The following is a 23,245-nucleotide window of genomic DNA, read 5'->3' as shown; positions in this document are numbered from 1 at the left end:
CGCTAGTTATTTTTATTTATTGACTAGCCGTCAGGCTCGCTTCGCTCGCCATATCCATCTAGCCAGGGGGCTCCGCCCCCTGGACCCCCGACTGGATCTTCCAAGAATGAGATCAGCAGGCTCGCTTCGCTCGCCTGCATTTTTCATTCGAGCATTTTTATCATATGTTAGGACGATCCAGTCGGGGGTCCAGACTAAACGGATATGGCGAGCGAAGCGAGCCTGACAGCTAGTAATATAATATTCCCAGGAATAGCTCTGATTGAAGTAGCAGTGCCCAATCGATTTTTCCGTGATAAATGCATTTCAATCTTCAACTTGGTGCCAACCTAACAAAGTCAACTCAACTTAATGCCAACCTGACAAAATTATTAATTTAGTTACCAGTTAACAACTTTTTCCAAGAGGTACTCTCTCTAGATTATAGTTCTATATTAACATATGGTATGGACATTGTTCAATAATAATTGAGAGATTAAGAAGAATATACATCTTAAAAGACGAACTTTGAACCCTTAAAAACCACCCTTAGAGTTAAAATATTGCCAAAAGATATCTTAGTGCGCCTCAAGGGCCAACTGAACATACCTACCAAATTTGAACGTTTTTGGTCCGGTAGACTTTTAGTTCTGCGAGTGAGTGAGTGAGTCAGTCAGTCAGTCAGTGAGTGAGTGCCATTTCGCACTCACTATATATATATATATATATATATATATATTATATATATATATATATCTATATAGATAAAACAGAACACAATTCTCTAAATGTTTGTGTTTATATTTCACAGCTGGCTATATGTCATCTTATGAATTTCGGGGATGCGATATTTTGATTTTTCACATACTCACTCGCTGACTTACTTTTTAACTATACACAGCTGTTTCAGCTACGATGAGACTCGTTCAGCGAGTTTTCCCAAGGATGAGACCTAGTGCAATCGAATTTTTATATCATGAACCTACTATGTTCGAAATTTCGTAAAAAACGTTATCGAGAACCGTTGAACATAAATAACCGGATATAAAAATTTATAAATACAGAAATTGCTCGCTTAATATAATAGGATATCCATTACCTATAACTAACTTACCTATATTATCTATCAGTCGTGTATGAAAACTGAATTCAATATTCAAACACTGTGTAAAATCATGTCATTGCTGACTGATGTGCTCTATTTTTATTTTTATAGCTATCGTTGTATAGAAGGTGACTTATTGGAAAATCAGAAATACTGTACATTTGAAAAACATGAAGTGAGCTTCTAGAATAACCTATACAAACTGATGTAATCATGATGGGGAAAATCTATGTTTTTGCTGCGAAAATTGTAAGATACCTTCCATTCAGATCAATATTGGTAAAGTATAAGATATGCAGTGTAAGTTACAGCATAATACCATAGAGAAAATATAGCACAATAAGAAATCCCATAGTATAGTTTGCTTATGTTCCAGATTTCAAGCCGATTTTTGTTATCTCAAACCGATTACTGTCGATTATTGATATTTACTGGGTAAGAGTGTGAACATTACTACGACACTATAGACTATCGGCGTCACATATCTTGAAAAAAAAATCTGGTGTGGTGCACTCACACAACTTTCCTTGCCGTTATGAGAATTGATCCCCTAACGCTAGTCTTCACGCGCATCTCAAGTCTTCTATTTGAAGATCTGACAATACGCTGGAGACACACGAGGTCTGCTATCTCTTCATAGTGATTGATTCAATAGAATAAACAGATGCAGAAAGTTCGCAAATGAATAATCACATTTTCTCAAATTTCGAGCTTTTTTTAATTTTAGGTGAAAATGTTACTGAACATCAACTGTAGAGATTTCCATGCTCAATCTTTTCCACTTAAAATTTTTGACGTGACAACGTCTTATAAATTGGTTTGCCGGGAGACACTTCAAGAAACTGTGTTACGTTCCCACGTTATGCGCTCACAATGAGAGCGAGTGAGAGCGTTCGTTTCGGTTCACGGTCGTCTGGAAAGAGCACGAATAGAGCAGTTGCGAGCAACGCAGCATTCCGAAGGCATTCACCTGGAGAGGAGTGAAACGGAGCAGTCAACCTGCGCAGCGCCGAAAGCCATCTCCTGCGACTGCGCCACTAATTCAAAATGTCAAGTCAATGGTTGTCTCTCTCGCTCTTAGGTGGGCGCGGGCTACCATGCCCGAGTGGAAGGGACGCGTGCCTCTCACTCACTCTCATTGTGAGTTATTATTTCATCCTTCTTCCTACTATATGAATGAATATTCACATTAAAATTATTTTACCACTCAAAGTCGTTGTCACATAAAACTTTCGCCCGTATACCGACTTTACAGGCAACCATGCAATTTTTTTGTTGTAATTGTATCTGAAGCCTGCTAATTTGGTATCTAAAATCAAACTTTGCTTAGATGGGGCGAAGCTCCTGAAATTTTTTTCAGATATGGGACTTGTGGCAGTTGATAGAGCTTATCAATAACTGTTCTAGATATAAATTTGATAAGAGTCATTGGAGCCGTTTTCGAGAAAATCGCGAAGAACCCTGTTTTTGATAACATTTTCGCCATTCTAGCCGCCATATTGAATTGCATTTGATCAAAATTGTTCGTGTCTAATCCTTATATTGTAAGGACCTTATGTTCCAAATTTCAACTCATTCCGTTAATTGGGAGATGAGATATCGTGTACACATATATACATTAATATATATATACACACACACACACACACACACACACACACACACACACACACACACACCACACACACACACACACACACACACACAAACATACAGACCTATACCAAAAACCACTTTTTTGGACTCAGGTGACCTTGAAAGTTTAGATATTTGGGAATTGGGATACCTCAATTTTTTTTTCGGAAAGCAATACTTCCTTACCTATGGTATAGGGCAAAGAAAGAAAACATGGATTCTCAGCTTGAGTAACAGTGAAATTTGAATGCTCTATACCATGAGAAATCTACACATGATAATTAATTTTTTCTATGCTACTAATCTTGCAGATAATGTAATGATGGACTGTAACCGGACCTTTTTTATTTCATCTTGAATAGTTCTCAACTCCACCTTCAATGATAGAATCTCACGATAGTATCATCTGATGATTTATGTCAAATTCAGTTTTTTGCATTCTTATCTAAAGCTGACCAGTTATGTCTTCATGAACAATAAAACTGTTCAATTCGAGAATTTCATTAGTAGCTTAGCGTGAACAAGTTTCAACTTTAATTTAAAACCTAAATCTTTTTGTGATTTTCAATTCAAATTTCTATCTCACACATGCTTTTTCCACGAGAGAAAATAATCAACCAGGAATTATAATCTGTTAACTCATTAGGACGTTGATTGCATTCCCTGTGAGCCAATGAGAAAGGAGTTTGTTAAACTATATGATTGATGAAATCTTCAAATTGGAAAATAATTCATTCGAAATTGGAAAAGGTATCAGGTTTTAGGACTCAGTTGAAATTGAGTATTCATTCAGTAGAAAGTTTTTGAAACAAATTTATTCTCAACGAAAACATGACGCTCATCACGTAAAAATTATGGAGAGACTTATTCTTTTCCTACTATTGTCATTTATTTTTGTAGCTAATACACGAGAGGACATTGTCCCTGATGCAGTGAATATCGAATCTGATTCTAATAACAAGGGTGAGTTCGGATTTCAAATAAAATTTCGAGCGGTTGACATTTGTGTTGATAAATTAGAGAAAAATATTTTGCATGATAATCTTGAAGACTGGAGGACATTCTCAATATTCATTTTATTTTTTTAACCCACTACTTCTTTTTGACAAGGTCGGCTGAAAGCTCGATTCTTATCATTCCTGTGATATTATTTTCATCCATACTACAGTATGTCTGCCTATTCCTCATTCTAGAACAGGCTATAGAGAGAATATTACTTCCTATTCGTCAGGGAGAATAAACATTTTTGAGAAAATTAAAAATTTTCATGTGAAATATGCTTGTGTTCCCACAAGAGCTGTAGTTGTAGAAACATAATATTATTATAAATATTGACTGAACTGAATTTTTTCTCTGGGAAAGTTTTCCTCACGGTTTCAGTTCATCACGTCCTTATATCGACCATTTCGTGAGAAACTAAAGCAAGTGGGAATTCGGGCTGTTCAATTCATCGAATCTCACGGTATCATGGTTCAACATAAAAATTAATGCTCAATTATATTAAAAAAATGTCACCATTAAATTTCAATGGTGGACGGGTTAGTTAGAGTTTCTTGACGATATGCTGGAATGATCCATAATGTATCATTAATATCTTCCGATGATACGTATCCACTGGCCTCCCCTTACCCTAAAAGCAACGGGTACTTGACGGTCTCAGAGAAACTGAGACTCGTCCAAACAACTGGTTCGTGATCAACTGATGAAGCGAATGTCACCCTGTTCTTTTCAAATGATTATATCCTGCTTCCGCTAGACCCTGATTTCATCTCAGTAAACCTCAAATATTATGATTCAGCCGGTTTTATTCTGTAGCCTGGTTATTAAGTTATCACATTGTGATAAACTCCTACTATCAGAAAATATAGCATAAATTGGTTATAACGTATGCTATCTTTTCTCTATGATCATACTGATTGGAAATTTTATTACTTTACTACTAAATTGTATTACTCACCCTGATTACAGTATCTATATCAACCTGAGTATAGTTACTGTAACCCTGATATGCTATTTGAGCTTTTTCATTCATATAGTTGTGGAGTAATCATTTGAAAATACATTTGGAGCACAAGATGACATTCCATAATTTGCTTGCTCTCATGGTCAATAAGGTAATACAGTGTAATACCATAGAAAATATCAATCTGTTCATAGAATATGAAAATATTCATATTTTGTATATCTCTCTCCTGTATAGGGCTACTTGTAATATAAATATAAAGAAAATAAGAATCTCAGTGACCTTTTTTTTAAATATTTTATCACGACATGTTTCGGTCATTTATGCCATTTTCAAGTGATAAGTAAATTATCACTTTTTTAAAAAAAAAAGGGTACTGAGATTTCTATTTTCTTTATATTAATATTTTGTACTTTGACTATGCTGATGCAGAATTTTTCATTTTTTTCTTGATTATGCTAATTGATAATTTTCCATTTTCCAGTGTGGTCCAGAATCAGAAGAAGTCCGTCTTCACTCTCTGATAAATTTCCATTCAATCCCGATACATATCTAATTACTCTCCTTGGATCAACTACTGAAATCATCAAAGTACTTTATGAATTAGATAAAAATGTAAGGAAAATTAATGAGAAAAAGGAGAGTCTATTAGAAGGTCACTATTTAGTGTATCTAAACTGTATTCTATTGTTTGCTACTTCAGTAACATTAGAATAATACAATAAATGGAAAGATGATTTTTTGATTTCCAGTGTAAACTTGTTTTTATAAAATCCTTCTCGAAAATTGTCATAAGTTGACGGGAGTAACCATGAATAATATCATACATCGAATGAAAAATACAATAAAATGTACCTCGAGTATAATGTTTAATATGTTAAGATATTAATGTTGTATCTCAATATATCTTGATATACCTTATATCAATCAATCAATCAACTCAAAACAATTTCAACTCAAACAATCACCGTGTGATTGGATGGTTTCGTTTGTATCTTCTTCTTCTTCTTCTTCTTCTTCTTGTTCTTCTTCTTCTTCTTGTTGTTCTTCTTCTTCTTCTTCTTCTTCTTCTTCTTCTTCTTCTTCTTCTTCTTCTTCTTCTTCTTCTTCTTCCTCTTCTTCTTCTCATTTCGAACGTGTCTACTTCTACTATATTGTTATCTCCCAATATGTTCTGCTGAATACTTTTCTCAGGTCCAGTCTTATCACCTCAAGTCATTCTATTAATACCATCCCACAATATACATCAACAATATTGTATGCAACTTCCTTTTCAAACACGAAACTCTATTGAAAATTTACAAGAGACAAAGAAATGAGTAAATATCACGATTTCAAGGATACCTTATTTTTATTAAGATTGGTCAAAGAATAACAGAAAAATCACTTCTTTTCGTACTGCATGCATGACCTCTTTTCTCCAAGATCATTTGAAAAACATTGTAAAATCAGCTGTTTGGCCATACGGAGCCATACCGAGTTTCAAAGCTTCATCTTAAGTACAATATTTTATTGAAATTAAAAATTCAATATTGATGTTTAAAAGTGAATAGATGTCATGCATGCAGTACGAAAAGAATAAATTTCTCTCTTATTCTTCGACCAATCTTGATAAATAAAGTATCCTAGAATTGAGATAGAATTTGCTAACTTCATTGTCCCTTGTAAATTTCCTGTAAAGTGGACGGTTTTCGTGGAATTTGCCATCAAAAATTTAAAATGGCCACTATTTTGAAAATTTATATAGAAAATATTTAATTTTATTTTTTCAAGTTGAGTCTTTATAGCATAAATATCCATGCCAATTTCCGATAAATACAACATCTCGTTATGAGATAAAAATTAGTGTGTGTGTGTGTGTGTGTGTGTGTGTGTGTGTGGTGTGTGTGTGTGTGTGTGTGTGTGTGTGTGTGTGTGTGTGTGTGTGTGTGTGTGTGTGTGTGTGTGTCTGTGTGTGTATGTGTGTGTGTGTGTTTGAGTGTATGAGTGTATGTATGAGTCTGTGTACACGATATCTCATCTGCCAATTAACGAAATGAATTGAAATTTGGAACTCAAGGACCTTACACACACTATAAGGATCTGACACGAACAATTTCGATCGAATGCAATTCAAGATGGCGGATAAAATGTCGAAAATGATGTCAAAAAAAGGGTTTTCGTGATTTTCTCGAGAAGTTTTTGGCATTGAACTATTCTCCAATTTCAGTTCGAAACTCATATTCATTCATCAATTATCAATACAATAGTTATAAACTATAAAGCTGAAACTGTGAGAGAGTAAAAGGCTTAGCCGAAAACTGCTCTTTTCCCGAATTTTTTAAACAGTAACATTGCCTAAAGGCAGGTAAAAGTCAAATTCCATGTATGTAGATGTAGAAACTTGAAGTTTGAGTTTAGAATGTTAAAACAGTAATACGAATTTTAACATTCATTTTTCGTCACCAGCTCCTACGGTTGTTGAGAGGCCATTGAAGGATGCAAAAAATGATGAGGCTAGTCCGAACCAGGATGAAAACATCACATCACTTTTGGAAAAATTAGCAAATAGCACAGGAAAAATCACAGACATAGACAAAGATAGTGTCATAAAAACAACGGGAAACAATGAAAATTCGTAAATTTTTGTGAAATTGGAATCTTCTTTAGCTGAAGATAATCTTAACCAGATAGGATATCGTAGAAAGCTTCTGGATTTTTCAACGAACTTGATTACACCAGCATCAAATTTGGATATTAAAATTGAACCTAAAAAATTGGAAGGTGTTGGAAAAGTGGAAGAACTGACAAAAGATATTGCTGGATTGGAGAATGCTGGTAACGTGTTGAATTCTTCATCAATTTTAAAAATCCTAGTATCGATGTTGGGAAATCTCAAATCTGAAAGTTTGGAAGGTTTCGCAAAAGACAAAGATTTAGAAAATGTTTAAAACTCTTCTCATATCAATAATAGTTCCTTTACGATATGCTAGAAAGATCCATTATGTATTATCAATTTCGATGATACCATAGATAAACAATAGCGTAAGTAGATATCCCATGGTATAGGGCGTTTATGTCGCAACTTTTACTGTTATCTCAAGCCGATTACTGTTGATTATTGTCGAATTTTGTTGGGGTGAGAGTTCATAAACGGCACAATATGAGAGACTACCAGTGTCACGCAGCGTCACGGGAAAGAATTACATGAACTATCGGCTTGAGATAGCAGTAGAATTTGCGACATAAACGCCCTATACCATGGGATATCTACTCACGCTATTGTTTATCTATGATGATACGTATCCAATGGCCTTCCCTTTCCCTAAAAGCAACGGTACTTGACGGTCTCAGGGGAACTGAGACTCGTCCAAACAACAGTACTGGTTCGTGATCAACTGAGATCGTGATCAAGCGAATGTCACCCTGTTCTTTTCAAATGATTATATCCTGCTTCCGCTAGACCCTGATTTCATCTCAGTAAACCTCAAATATTATGATTCAGCCGGTTTTATCCTGCAGCTGGTTATTTAGTTATCACTTCGTGATAAACTTCTACTATCAGAAACGATAGCATAAATTATCGCTTATAACATATGCTACCTTTTTACTATGATTATACCAATATTGGAGATTTTACTACTAAATTGTATCACTCACCCTGAATACAGTATCTATATTACCCTAAGTAACACGGAGTGTTTCAGAAGTAGTGTCGAACATTTTAGGGTATTGTTCCTGGATGATGGGAGACTACAAAATGTCGTATTAGAAGTGTCCAAAACTAAGCGGTTATCCTTATAGCTGCCATTTGGTTTTCCACTTGGGAATTTTTATATCGAGAACTAAATATTGTATTGATCCTTAAATATGACCTGAATATTAATGCTATAAAGACTTAACTTCAAATAATAAAATAAAACATTTTCAAAATGGCGGTCATTTTTAATTTTTGATGGCAAATTTCAAAAAACCTTTCACTTCACTGAGAATTTACAAGAGACAAAGAAATGAGTAAATATCACGATTTCAAGGATACCTTATTTTTATTAAGATTGGTCAAAGAATAACAGAAAAATCACTTCTTTTCGTACTGCATGCATGACCTCTTTTCTCCAAGATCATTTGAAAAACATTGTAAAATCAGCTGTTTGGCCATACGGAGCCATACCGAGTTTCAAAGCTTCATCTTAAGTACAATATTTTATTGAAATTAAAAATTCAATATTGATGTTTAAAAGTGAATAGATGTCATGCATGCAGTACGAAAAGAATAAATTTCTCTCTTATTCTTCGACCAATCTTGATAAATGAAGTATCCTAGAAATTGAGATAGAATTTGCTAACTTCATTGTCCCTTGTAAATTTCCTGTAAAGTGGACGGTTTTCGTGGAATTTGCCATCAAAAATTAAAATGGCCACTATTTTGAAAATTTATATAGAAAATATTAATTTTATTTTTTCAAGTTGAGTCTTTATAGCATAAATATCCATGCCAAATTTCCGATAAATACAACATCTCGTTATGAGATAAAAATTAGTGTGTGTGTGTGTGTGTGTGGTGTGTGTGTGGTGTGTGTGTGTGTGTGTGTGTGTGTGTGTGTGTGTGTGTGGTGTGTGTGTGTGTGTGTTGTGTGTGTGTGTGTGTGTGTGTATGTGTGTGTGTGTGTTTGAGTGTATGAGTGTATGTATGAGTCTGTGTACACGATATCTCATCTGCCAATTAACGAAATGAATTGAAATTTGGAACTCAAGGACCTTACACACACTATAAGGATCTGACACGAACAATTTCGATCGAATGCAATTCAAGATGGCGGATAAAATGTCGAAAATGATGTCAAAAAAGGGGTTTTCATGATTTTCTCGAGAAGTTTTTGGCATTGAACTATTCTCCAATTTCAGTTCGAAACTCATATTCATTCATCAATTATCAATACAATAGTTATAAACTATAAAGCTGAAACTGTGAGAGAGTAAAAGGCTTAGCCGAAAACTGCTCTTTTCCCGAATTTTTTAAACAGTAACATTGCCTAAAGGCAGGTAAAAGTCAAATTCCATGTATGTAGATGTAGAAACTTGAAGTTTGAGTTTAGAATGTTAAAACAGTAATACGAATTTTAACATTCATTTTCGTCACCAGCTCCTACGGTTGTTGAGAGGCCATTGAAGGATGCAAAAAAATGATGAGGCTAGTCCGAACCAGGATGAAAACATCACATCACTTTTGGAAAAATTAGCAAATAGCACAGGAAAAATCACAGACATAGACAAAGATAGTGTCATAAAAACAACGGGAAACAATGAAAATTCGTAAATTTTTGTGAAATTGGAATCTTCTTTAGCTGAAGATAATCTTAACCAGATAGGATATCGTAGAAAGCTTCTGGATTTTTCAACGAACTTGATTACACCAGCATCAAATTTGGATATTAAAATTGAACCTAAAAAATTGGAAGGTGTTGGAAAAGTGGAAGAACTGACAAAAGATATTGCTGGATTGGAGAATGCTGGTAACGTGTTGAATTCTTCATCAATTTTAAAAATCCTAGTATCGATGTTGGGAAATCTCAAATCTGAAAGTTTGGAAGGTTTCGCAAAAGACAAAGATTTAGAAAATGTTTAAAACTCTTCTCATATCAATAATAGTTCCTTTACGATATGCTAGAAAGATCCATTATGTATTATCAATTTCGATGATACCATAGATAAACAATAGCGTAAGTAGATATCCCATGGTATAGGGCGTTTATGTCGCAACTTTTACTGTTATCTCAAGCCGATTACTGTTGATTATTGTCGAATTTTGTTGGGGTGAGAGTTCATAAACGGCACAATATGAGAGACTACCAGTGTCACGCAGCGTCACGGGAAAGAATTACATGAACTATCGGCTTGAGATAGCAGTAGAATTTGCGACATAAACGCCCTATACCATGGGATATCTACTCACGCTATTGTTTATCTATGATGATACGTATCCAATGGCCTTCCCTTTCCCTAAAAGCAACGGGTACTTGACGGTCTCAGAGAAACTGAGATTCGTCCAAACAACTGGTTCGTGATCAACTGAGACCGTGATCAAGCGAATGTCACCCTGTTCTTTTCAAATGATTATATCCTGCTTCCGCTAGACCCTGATTTCATTTTCATCTCAGTAAACCTCAAATATTATGATTCAGCCGGTTTTATTCTGTAGCCTGGTTATTTAGTTATCACACTGTGATAAACTTCTTCTATCAGAAACGATAGCATAAATCGCTTATAACAAATGCTATCTTTTCTCTATGATCATACTGATTGGAAATTTTATTACTATACTACTAAATTGTATTACTCACCCTGATTACAGTATCTATATCAACCTGAGTAATATAGTTACTGTAACCCTGAATATGCTATTTGAGCTTTTCATTCATATAGTTGTGGAGTAATCATTTGAAAATACATTTGAGAGCACAAGGATGACATTCCATAATTATGCTTGCTCTTATGGTCAAATAAGGTAATACAGAGTATTACCATAGAAAATATCAATCTGTTCATAGAATATGGAAATATTCATATTTTGTACTTTGACTATGCTGATGCAGAATTTTTCATTTTGTTTCGTGATTATGCTAATTGATAATTTTCCATTTTCCAGTGTGGTCCAGAATCAGAAGAAGTCCGTCTTCACCATCTGATAAATTTCCATTGAATCCCGATACATTTCTAACTGCTCTCCTTGGATCAACTGCTGAAATCACCAAAATACTTATTGAATTTGATAAAAATGTAAGGAAAATCAATGAGAAAAAGGAGAGTCTATTAGAAGGTCACTAGTTAGTGTATCTAAACTGGATTTTATTGTTTGCTACTTCAGTAACATTTGAATAATACAATAAATGGAAAGATGATTTTTTGATTTCCAGTGTAATCTTGTTTTTATAAAATCCTTCTCGAAAATTGTCATAAGTTGACGGAAGTAACCATGAATAATATCATACATCGAATGAAAATACAATAAAATGTACCTCGAGTATAATGTTATATTATGTTAAGATATTAATGTTGTATCTCAATATATCTTGATATACCTTATATCAATCAATCAATCAACTCAAAACAATTCCAACTCAAACAATCACCGTGTGATTGGATGGTTTCGTTTGTATCTTCTTCTTCTTCTCTTCTTCTTCTTCCTCTTCTTCTTCTTCTTCTTCTTCTTCCTCTCTTCTTCTTCTCTTCTTCTTCTCTTCTTCTTCTCTTCTTCTCTTCTTCTTCTTCTTCTTCTTCTTCTTCTTCTTCTTCTTCTCTTCTTCTTCTCATTTCGAACGTGTCTACTTCTACTATATTGTTATCTCCCAATATGTTCTGCTGAATACTTTTCTCAGGTCCAGTCTTATCACCTCAAGTCATTCTATTAATAACCATCCCACAATATACATCAACAATATTGTATGCAACTTCCTTTTCAAACACGAAACACTATTGAAAATTTAGTATCCAACACAACTAGCTACTCTCTTTGAAAAATCATTCTCCTTTGTAGAGTTTATCTCGTGTATTCAAAAGATATCTGTCAATTTTTCCCTCTGGTCACTGAAATATGATTGTGACAGTTGAGAAAGAACATTCATTTCAGATAGAACAGTTCTAAAATTCATCAAATTTCATAAAGAATATCCATACCTGTAGTCAGATTATGGAGAAACTAATATTTTTTGTGTTACTTTGTTCATCTTTGGTAACAGTTAACTCACAAGAAGTAACCGTTCCAGATACTCCAGGAACCTCTCCAGGTTATGGTAGTGGTTGTAAGTTTGCAAATTTGATTTTTGAATTTATCATTCTTCACTGTTACCTAGTTATAAGGGTGGTAGTGTCTAATACAAAAAATCACTTCACTAAAAATCGGCATTGATGAGATAAGATTTTGGAATGGATATATAGCAAGGATATATATTTCAATGTTATCATTGAATGTTTAATAACATTATCAATTTTCGAAAACATGGAAAAGTACACTATAACCTGTGAGAGACTTGTTCACCCAACATAACCTTATGTTGACTGGATTGATAATAGAAGTTTTTTGGAAAGAGGAGCAGGTTTTAGTTTAACCTGTTAATTCGCTCCCAAACATTATTTTGATTCCGATCCTGAGTATGAAAATAAAATTGATTGGATAGTTTTTGGTGACAGTTCTCATTTAGAGGACAACCGAGAGAGATTCCAATAGATTTCAGCATAAAAACTACAAAAAACATTGCTTCTACCTTCAACTGTAATCTCTCTTATTGGAAAAACATTGGAGAGAGGTGGGAAAAGCTCTAGGCTACAATATACAGGGTTTTACAATATTCAGAGAATAACAGAGAAATTAAAATATTCTCGTACAGCATGCATGATCTTGAACAAAAACGATCGATCATCTGAAAAATATTGTGAAATCTGCTGGATGGCCATATGAAGTCATACCGAGTTAAAAAGCTTCATCATAAATACAATTGGAATTAAAAATGTAATATTGATGTTTAAATTGTGAAAAGTGGTCATGCATGCAATACGAAAATAATTAATTTCTTCGTTATTCTTTAACCAATCCCAATGAATGAGGTATCTTTTAAATTTTGATAAAATTTGCTAACGTTTTTGTCTGTTGTAAATTTTCTGTAAATTGAACGGTTTTCATGAAATTTGCAATCAAAAATTTAAAAAGGCCGCCATTTGAATATGTACATCGAAAATTTTTTCATTTTATTTTTAAGAGTTGAGTCTTCATAGCATAAATATTAATTAGCAAATTTCAGATCAATATATCATCTATTTCTTGAGATGAAAATTCCTAAGTGAAAAAAAACAAAATGGCAGCTATAAGGATAACTGCTGAGTTTTGGACACTTCAAATATGATATTTGTAGTCTCCTATCATTCAGGATCAATACCCTGAAATGTTTCTCACTACTTCTGAAACACTCTGTATATCTTTCTCAAATAACCGTTATCTATGTACTTCATCATGGACTGGATGATAGTTCTTGCATCTCATGCAATTCAACGAGAAGTCAATCTTATTTACAAATTTTGACTCTATTTTATGAATTTTGTACTTTGTAATCAGTCTCACTATCAATCTTGTGTGATGCCCACATAAGCTCCAGGCTTTGCGCAAGTGGAGAAGGATAGTATTGATAAAAGATAGCTTAAGAGGAGCTCCGAAGAAGAACAGTTGAAAAGTTGAAAATTTCTGTGACTCAATTGATGCATGGAGAAAATGGATTCTGTAACAAGTTCTCACTGAATAAGATTTTTCGCCACACTGCACAGAAAGCAGCTGTTTTCCAGTCCCTACGTAGATCTGAAAGACCTTGTTTGCAGACGACGTCAGAAAAGGGTTTCTTTTCCGGTCTAGGACAGAAAGTTGTCTCTTTCCAGCCGCTCATGGAAGTAGTTAATAAGTCATCCGCTAGATCGGGCGAGCGTCCACTTTCATCATCAGCTAAAGTCGCCATGATTTCAGTTCCAGTTTCGAATCAAACTAATTCGCTTCGCAACCAGTTTTATTCAATTATTTATTGTTGATTAGTGCATTCCGAATTTTCAAAAATGCTTGAAGATTACTGTGGTATTGCAAGTGAAATTTTAAAAGAATCTGAAATCCTGACTGCAAATCTTCTACCACTAAAATCAAGAGATAGGTACGATAGCTTAACGAGTATTCTTTATTTTGTATTCTTTATTTATTTTGTCAGCAATACTTGTAGTGTGGCGAAAAATATCGTTCGCACCACGGGCAAAAATGTTTTTCCAGCTCTCAATCTTTCTAGTCCTCGGCCTACGGCCTCGGACTTGAAAACCGATTTCGAGCTGGAAAAATCTCATTTTCTGCTCTAGGTGCGAAATATACTATTTTACAAATTATATACAAAAGTTACAGAGTTCTTTGACAGAACAGTATTGAATATATGGAATAGAATAATATGATAACTTTATCAATTCACGGTGGGACAACTCTTATTTATCACGAAATTGGAAATCTGAGTACCACTTTTCAAGAAAAAGTATTTTTCAGAAAGGGTACTTGGATTTTCAATTTCTTGATCAATATAATAATTTTTTTTCTATTTGATTCGTGACAAAGTTTAGACACTCTACCACTTAACTGGAAAGAAATATAGTAGGCTATCATAGAGAAAATATACCGTGATTAGCATAGTTTGTCTATGATTGTATTATTTTTTCAATTTTCTTCCAACAACTCTAGCAGAGTCGACTCTTCAAGTGGTGGTTACCCGTTAAACAGGAATAGCAGGTGCTAGTCTCGAATCTAGATATTTAATATTAATTAATTTTTATCAATATCCAATTTTATCTTTAATATCCTTGATTTTCTTCACTCTTCCCATGTATAATGAATCATTGTTATTATTTTGTTATGGGAGCAATTCTTGTGAAAAATCCTGTATGCTACCATGTTTTCATGAATGAATGAATAATATGATAGAATAGAATAAAGCAGCGCAAACACAGCATAGTCAACCTCTTTCTTATGTATTCAAAACTTTTCACTTCTTTGTAATTACTGTTCGTTTAATTCATTTTATACTGTTTGAGAAGATTGTTCTCCTTAATTGACGTTAATATTCCAAATTCGAGTCATTTTTTCCTTCTTTCATAGTGCTGTCCAATCTAAAGTTGACAGATCTTGGAGAATAATAGATAGCACAGTGAGCACTGAGCCAACTCTTCCTCAGATACTTTATCCAACACACATTCTGAATTCTGAGGTTGGCAAGACTGGTTTGTTTGACTGAAAAGCGGCAGATTGTGCTCCTACGTGAATTTAAAGTATTTGATTGTCTAAAAGATTAATTTCTTTGAATTGTGTTATTTCGGAAAAGTCATATATCGAGTTATATTATGTAGATAGTGTGTGCCTAACTGGTACCTGATTATGATAGGTGTGTGTGAGATTTGACTTTGTGTATTATAACCTCCAGTTGTGTCTTCACGCCGCTTTCAAGAACTCTCTTGCTAAGATGCTCAGTAAACTTTAAACTGAAGTTAGATAGGCACTACTGAGGCATTAGATTCATACTGGCATCTATTCGGCAACAGAAACTGTGTCATTCAATTCAGAGAGAGGAGCTTATCGCCTTGCTTCGCCAGAATATGATAAGAGTCGGAGCTGATTGATGATAAGGTAATAGCCACACTAGTGACAAAAGATTGCAGTTTTCGGCGTCGTTGGTTGCCATACAAACACTGTAAACTTGTAAAAAACAGCTGACCAATAACAACATAAACAGAGCGCCAGATTTGAATAAACTATTCAATTATAGATTAGCTTAATTAATTGTTATTGGTGCATTAACTTTCTTGCATTGAAATGCCTTGTTAGGTTTCCTGGCTTAGTTCATTAAATATAAATTCCTTACCCTCTTCGCATTCCTGTTTAATATACCCGTCACTTCAGGAGCTTCCAACTTCTTTCAATTGCCTTTAAAGCTCTCTTGGCTCGTCCTATCTATTTATCATGTCATTCCCAATCTCATTTACTATTTTGTTATAGGCATTTTTAAAACAAAATCAATAATGAATTGTTGGTGAAAACAAGGGCCTGCTTTAGTATTTATTATACCAGTTATGAAATTCTAAACATTTGCTAATCTTCAATAAATATGACACTAGATAAAAATACAATGAGTGAAATGCTCGATAAATTGAAAAGTGATATCAAAAATGATACGCTTGAGATTGCTAGAATGAGATAAATGCATTAAATATCACATCTTTATTTCAAGACCAGAGTGAGAAAATGGAAAACTCATTAAGGAGAATGAAGATCTGGAGCAGGAGGTTTCACAGCAAAGAAAAATTATTGACAAAATACGTAGAGAAAAAATCTCATATTCTATGGAATGAAGTAGGAGGCAAGTGAAAATGATGAGCAAGTTATGGAGAAAACGCTTGATTTATGCAATAAAGTGAAAAAAGTTGAAATAAATGAAGCTGATATAAATTATGTGTGACGTTTGGGAGCTGGTGGAGTGGGTTCCAGTCGTCCAGTGATTCTGTCACTAGTATCCAGCTTGAAGAGACATAGACTCCTTACTAATATTGCGCGAAATTGAAAGCTCTCAAGATATTTGTCTCTCCAGATTGCGACAAGGAGACAAGACAGAAGAATATAGTGCTGAGTGATATGCAGAGACAATTACGTGGTGCGGGCTGTGAGGTAAGGATGAGGAAGGATGGGCTAATGATTGATGGAACTCATGCAACATTGAAGTGCTTGACAAATGAGGGGCTGGATAAGTATTTGCAGGACGAGGAGGCCGGCCAGCAGCCACACTCCAACTCACGTAAAAGCAAGAGAATAGCACAACTGAAACAGAATCCAAATAGACCACCTACATCCACGTCTGTGGCGGATATAACTAACTTTTTCCGTCCACAAGGAAAATCAAAGCAATAAAATATGCCTGCATATTGCCATTGATGATGATTCTACGGAGAATTTGAAGATTGTCTCTTATAATGTTGCTGGAATTGCTAATAAAAAAGATACTATGGACTTTCTGGATTTTTTGAGGAACTAGGAATTTTTTTTATTATATGGAACCTTTCTAATGCATGAAGAAACATTCAATTCACTTTAATCTAGGCTTGCAACACATGATCTTACTTGGAGCCCCGGAATAATTACTGAGGCATTTGGGCGAGCGAGCGGAGGCTTTGTTTATGGGATTAAGAATAGACGTAACAATTTGAATCACTTAGCTCGGTTCTGCAAGGTTACTGGATATGATGTTGTTGAACTGAGACTTGATTCTCGAAAAGTATACATCGTACCAGCCTATTTAAATTGCAACAAATGGAGAGATTATTTCACTAGACTCCTGAGCGTGCTTGCTGAGCTGAGTGGATCTTAGATCATCTTAATGGGTGACCTGAATGGGAGAATTGGCAATAGGCAGACTATTCCAGAAGAAACATCACCAAGCCCCATAAACTGTCGAATTTGAACAGATGTTCCAGAGATCCTGTTCTAAATTCCAATGGAAGAAAATTATTATCAATGTTCGATGATTTGGACTGGTAGTATTGAACGGTCGCGTTTGGAATGATGAAAGAGGAGAGATGACTTATGTTAGAGCTCGTGGATCTTCTGTCATTGACTACTGCACAATGCTTTGTCCATGGTAGAATCAATTGTTGTTGCGGTTCGGGGTCATCGAGAGGGAATAGCTGAGGATGGTGCTATACCAATTAGAAAGAAGCTTCAATGGAAGGCAGAAAATAAGGCAGGCTATCGCAATAACCTTGAACTCAAAATAAACAATAGATTGGTATGGTGTGATGCGAAAGAGGATTTGAAGTACATGATATATATGATTTGTGAATGTGTTCCCCGTCTGAGCTGAATCACATGCTGAAATGGAAAGAAAGCAGCAGCAATGGTTTGACTATGAGTGTAGGAGAACAAGGAAAGAGTGTTCAAGCTTTGAAGAACTACAGGAAAACAACTCGGAAATGCTGCGCAGGTGTTACATAAAGAAATGTGGAGAATTCAAGGAACTTTGCGTAGATAAAAAAAAAGAATTTTGGTCTGACCTGACTGAAATATTTAATGCTGTTAAGGAGTCTGGACCATTTTGAAATCTTGTCCGTAGTTTAAAATGAAAATGTTCAGCACAGGTGCAGATATTTCTTAGAGGATTGGGTGCAACCATTTTCAGCACTATTAAATCCTATAGTAAGTTCAGAAAGAATATTTATGCTGAGCCCTATAACGTGGATGAAATACTCGATGCCTCAATATCACCTCAAGACTTGACCAGAATTTTAGCAAAAGCCAAGCATAATAAGGCTCCCGGCGAAGATAGAATTCCCTATGAGTTCTTCAATATGCACCAGAAACTCCCAAGAGAAGCTGACTTAGTGTTTCAATAAAATAAGATTCAGCTGATGCCCCAAGTAGCTTCAAACAGTCCATAATCTACCCAATCTTCAAAAAGGGAGATATAAATGAACATGAAATTACAGAGGTATTCATTTTGTAATACTAAGAGCAAAATTCATGCCGGAATACTGTGGACCAACTTGAAAGTGGATTGAATGTCATAATGTTCTCCATGAGTTCCACAGGCTTCATGAAGGGCTATTCAACAATTGACAACATCTTCAACCTAAGAGTATTGTCACATTCAGATAGACACCAGTGGACAGAGGACCTATGCATTATTTTTTGATTATTCAGCGCATTCGATAGAATAGATAGACATGCTTTATTCTATAAATTTTCTGAGATGGGTGTCTCATCTTAAATGCTAAATGCGCTGAAGAACCTATACGAGGAGTCATCGGCTGGAGTGTGGGGCAGTCAGGCTCTGTCAAGGAGCTTCGAAACTAATACTGGCGTCAAGCAGGGTTGTCTATTAAGCCCACTTTTTTCACTGTTCATCAATGACCTGGAACAATGTTTGGATCGAGGAGTGAGAATAAGGAATGCATGCATAAAACTGCTAGCATATGCAGATGACTTAGTTCTGCTTGCTTCTGACAAGGTGGGTCTGAGAAGAATGATAACCAATCTGGAGGCATACTGCAAAGAATGGAATCTCAAGGTCAATTTGGCCAAGTCAAAGATAGTTATTTTCAGAAAAAGTGGCAGACTGGGCAGACATAATACGTGGACGTACGAAAATAAGGTAATTGAAGTAGTAAATAGCTACAAATATTTAGGAATGAACTTATCATCTGGAATGTCTATGACTGCTCACTTTTGGGAGAGATCGTCTTCAGCGAGAATCACCCTGAGTATGTTTAATAAGCTGCTGACGCAAAACAATATTCCTTTCAAATCCAAACTAAATGTATTCGATGCAGTGAACAGATCTACGCTTTGCTACGGAGCACAAGTATGGGGAGGAAAGCTATATGATGATCTAGAAAAGGTTCAACGTTTCTTCCTTTGAAGAGTTTTCAGCCTCCCAGTATGGACACCAGTATACAGCATGTTTCTGGAAACTCGGTGCTTGCCGCTGCTTGTCTACACAGAGAAACTACATGCCAAATACATTAGAAAAGTCTGCAGTTCCCAACTGAAAGGTATCCCAGATTCTAGTTGGAAGAAGTAATGACAAGAAGATTTTTGTTGCCAAGGATTGAATGATCTTAAGAAGATTATATAACATCGGCATGTCCGACTTCTCTTCACCAACTTGTAGCATCAATGAAATGGGCGAGAAAATTAAGGAAACATTCCGGAATAATTGGAAGGCAAATCTGCTGCGAAGTGAGCGCTACTCCTTGTACCGTACCTGGCGGATGGTGGGAACTACATGCATGAGCCGCAAGACTTCACACTCATTAAATGGTTTCTGAAGGCGAGAACAGAGCTTATCCAGCTCAACAAGTATGCAATCAACCAGGACGTGAAGCTCTGCTCTCTGTGCAACCTGAGGGAGGAGGAAGATGTGGTGCACTTCATTGCTAGATGTCCGATGCTGCGGAAAATCCGGTGCATTTATCTGACGAGGAGCGTGCTGTCGATGGATGAGCTGAGGGCATTTCTGAATGGTGACAGATGGGTTGATCTCGGCAAGTTTTGCAAGGCTGCTTGGAGTTACAGATATTCTCTAGTTCAAGAGTTTAATTACCACTGGATGGACTTTACTAATATATTATCATAGATTGTGCCTCTACTTTTAGTCTTATGTCTTTTTTGTCTTATATGTTTTTGTATTTATAGCCACTCCCCCTGACGGATTTTATCCATGGGGAAAATTAGCTGACAATATTTATTACATAATCACTTTGTATTATTTTTTCTTTCAATGGAAGCTTTTATTATTATTATTTTATTATTCTGAATCCTTTCTAGATAGGATACTCCTTGTGAGAGTTATTATGAGACTAGGTATTTGTGCAACTAGTGCGCAAGTGACAGTTTGCTGCACCGAAAGAAACGTTTACGCACATCAGTGCGGAATAATGGTTTTTTGAGTGCAGCAAACGAACTTTGCGCATGTATTTCACATTAAATTTCCCTACAGTTACCATTGAATATGAAAGGGGATAATAAGGATAAAATTCCCTGAATCCATCAAATGTTTCTCTGTGTAATTTATTTATTATAAAACCCTTATTTATTTGAAATGAATAATAATAATTGAATTATAATGATTAGTATTCAATTGAAATTTATCTGACTGCTTGAAGGGGGTTTATCTTATGTAAGCATTGAAATGACTATAGTGAGGTCCACGTTATAATGACAGTATTTGATAAATTTGATGTTGCTATCCTTGTCTATCTTTCGACAAAGTAGGTAGTACTATCCTTTTCTAGCTTCACAACGATGCCAAATCTGTTTTTGACAATGTAGAAATATATTTGATCAAGGCACATAATGAATAGGCAACGCTGTTCTCCACTGCCATTATAACGTAAACCTTACTATACCACAGTCAGTGTTACCAACTTAATTTTGATTTTCCTGCACTGGTGCTCCTTATAACCTACTAACTATTTATAGATGGAATTAAATAGAGAATGCATTTATTCCAATGCTAATTAATATATAATTATTATTTAACGAAAATCCTAAATAAATGCTGTGAATCACCCCGAAGACTTCTGCTACTGCAGACATCGACAACAGGGTTAACAGCTAGATGGAAATTCGATGAGAACTACTATCCAAAAATCAGTTGCCAGCCCGGGAATATTTTACTATTTTACGTTGTCATGCAGCGAATCTGGAGTATGCAAAGTAATACTTTGCGCACTAGAGCGGAAAAGTGATTCTTTGCGGCCTGCAATCAGTGCAGAAATGGTCACTTTTCAAGGTAGGAAAAATAATTATTATCAAACGAGAATCCAAATTAAATGCAGTAATTCACCCCGAAGACTTCTGCTACTGCAAGTATTGACAACATATTATGAGACCTCATTTTAAATTTCAAAGCTAATTGTGAACATTTTCTTTTTTTTTTGCAGTGTGGTCCTATCTAACAGGCAGTGGTAGCAGCAACCCTCCAGTAACGCCTTCACTTCCCCAAGAGGTGACCACATCACTTCCCCAACAGATACCATCTCTTCCCTCGCAAGTGACAGGCTTGACTGGATTTTCTTCATTTTTCAACCAGATTCCTCTATTGAATACCACTCTCTTGAAAATCATTGCCAGCTATACGAGTTGTACACAAACCAACACTAACTGTAACCCCAATTGCACCCTCAATGCTTTGAAACAGCTTATTGATTTGATTTGTTTCATTTTGAAGTTTCTAGGTTATTAGTTTCTCTTGGACATTTTCGTTACATTTATTTCTCATGAAGTAGAAGTTATGGAAAGCTATCAATCCTAAGTTTATATGTTAGTTTCTCCTGGTAATGTTTGTTGAGTTTATTATTGATGAGGTAAAGTGTATTGGACGCTATCAATCAGTTTCATTTGATTGATCTTATTTTGTCTCTTTCTTCGCTAATCATAGATGTATGCTCAAAATTATGTGAATAGAGCTTATTTACTGGAACTAGGTAGTTGGTAGGCCGACTAACATAGATGAAATATTTATACTAATGCTTTAGATAATTAATCCCAGGTGTTAACATTCCACCTTTGAATACTCAATACCTCATTACTTATACAATAACAATAATATACTTTAATTTACTTTCCTTATTTATCATAATGAAACTGTAACAGGGAAGAAACGCTCCTGCAAGGAATAGAATAATGATTAGAATAATAAAACACTAGAATAATCGACTGAGTCACTATCAATGTTGTAGAACCATTCCATAATGAATAAAAACACACATATATTGTCAAATTCTACCGTTTTATTCTGTAGAGGACCATGGTTTCAAGACCGCACAGGTCACATTTTCAGTCAGCTTGAGAATGTGACTGACTCAAAATGTGACTCAAAGATGTGGTCACGAAACCATGGTCCTGTCCAAATGAAACGGTAGAATTCGACATATATGTGTGTTTATTCCACTAGAGTATTGTCTTAGAATACCATATCATGGTGGGTGGAAAAGGTCAGTAGTGTTCATAAGGACTGCGACCTTCTTTATTTTTCTGTGAAGTTGAAAATTTTGTGTTGGTACTAAAATTGGGGATATTTGGGGGGGTGCGTCCTTTACCACTGCAATGGGCAACAATGATAACATGTTGATAATCCATGTTACTACAATGTTAACTTCATATGAGTGAAGTGTGGTAGGTCATTAAGAGAAGACTTTTATAACTCGACTCTTTTTGGAATGTTGTATGAATGAAATGAGAACAGTTCTGGTTGAAGGCCTATCGTGCCATCCAAAAATTCGTATGATTTATAATTGAATTAAATGAATTACTGATCATTATAGAAGTCAGAATAATGATTTACCTGAGAAGCGGACTCATGTATCTCGCTCTGGATTGTTTTGGATTTGAAGAACCAAAGGTTGACGTCTTACCTGGAACAAAATAATGATTTATTCAAATTAAACCGCAATAGCAATTTTTTTTCAACACACAGAAAAATTCTGGCTTGCAGAATATATTCATCTACTACATCATCAACCAGAGGGTCGAT

The 23,245-nt window shown here is 35.2% G+C and overlaps 1 protein-coding gene across 1 annotated transcript; it reads left to right on the top strand.

Annotated features, from left to right (window-relative positions):
• The first annotated feature begins 12,157 nt into the window (after positions 1 to 12,157).
• LOC111057123 lies at positions 12,158 to 22,618 on the top strand. Its single transcript, XM_022344566.2, has 2 exons — positions 12,158 to 12,460; positions 21,654 to 22,618. Exons 1-2 carry the CDS (start codon positions 12,349 to 12,351, stop codon positions 21,953 to 21,955), a joined length of 414 nt encoding a protein of 137 aa, XP_022200258.1. The 5' UTR covers positions 12,158 to 12,348; the 3' UTR covers positions 21,956 to 22,618.
• Positions 22,619 to 23,245: the final 627 nt, after the last annotated feature.

This window comes from Nilaparvata lugens, chromosome 12, assembly GCF_014356525.2.
Source record: "Nilaparvata lugens isolate BPH chromosome 12, ASM1435652v1, whole genome shotgun sequence".
Taxonomy (NCBI): Eukaryota; Metazoa; Arthropoda; class Insecta; order Hemiptera; family Delphacidae; genus Nilaparvata; species Nilaparvata lugens.
This window is presented reverse-complemented; position numbering and strand designations above follow the sequence as displayed.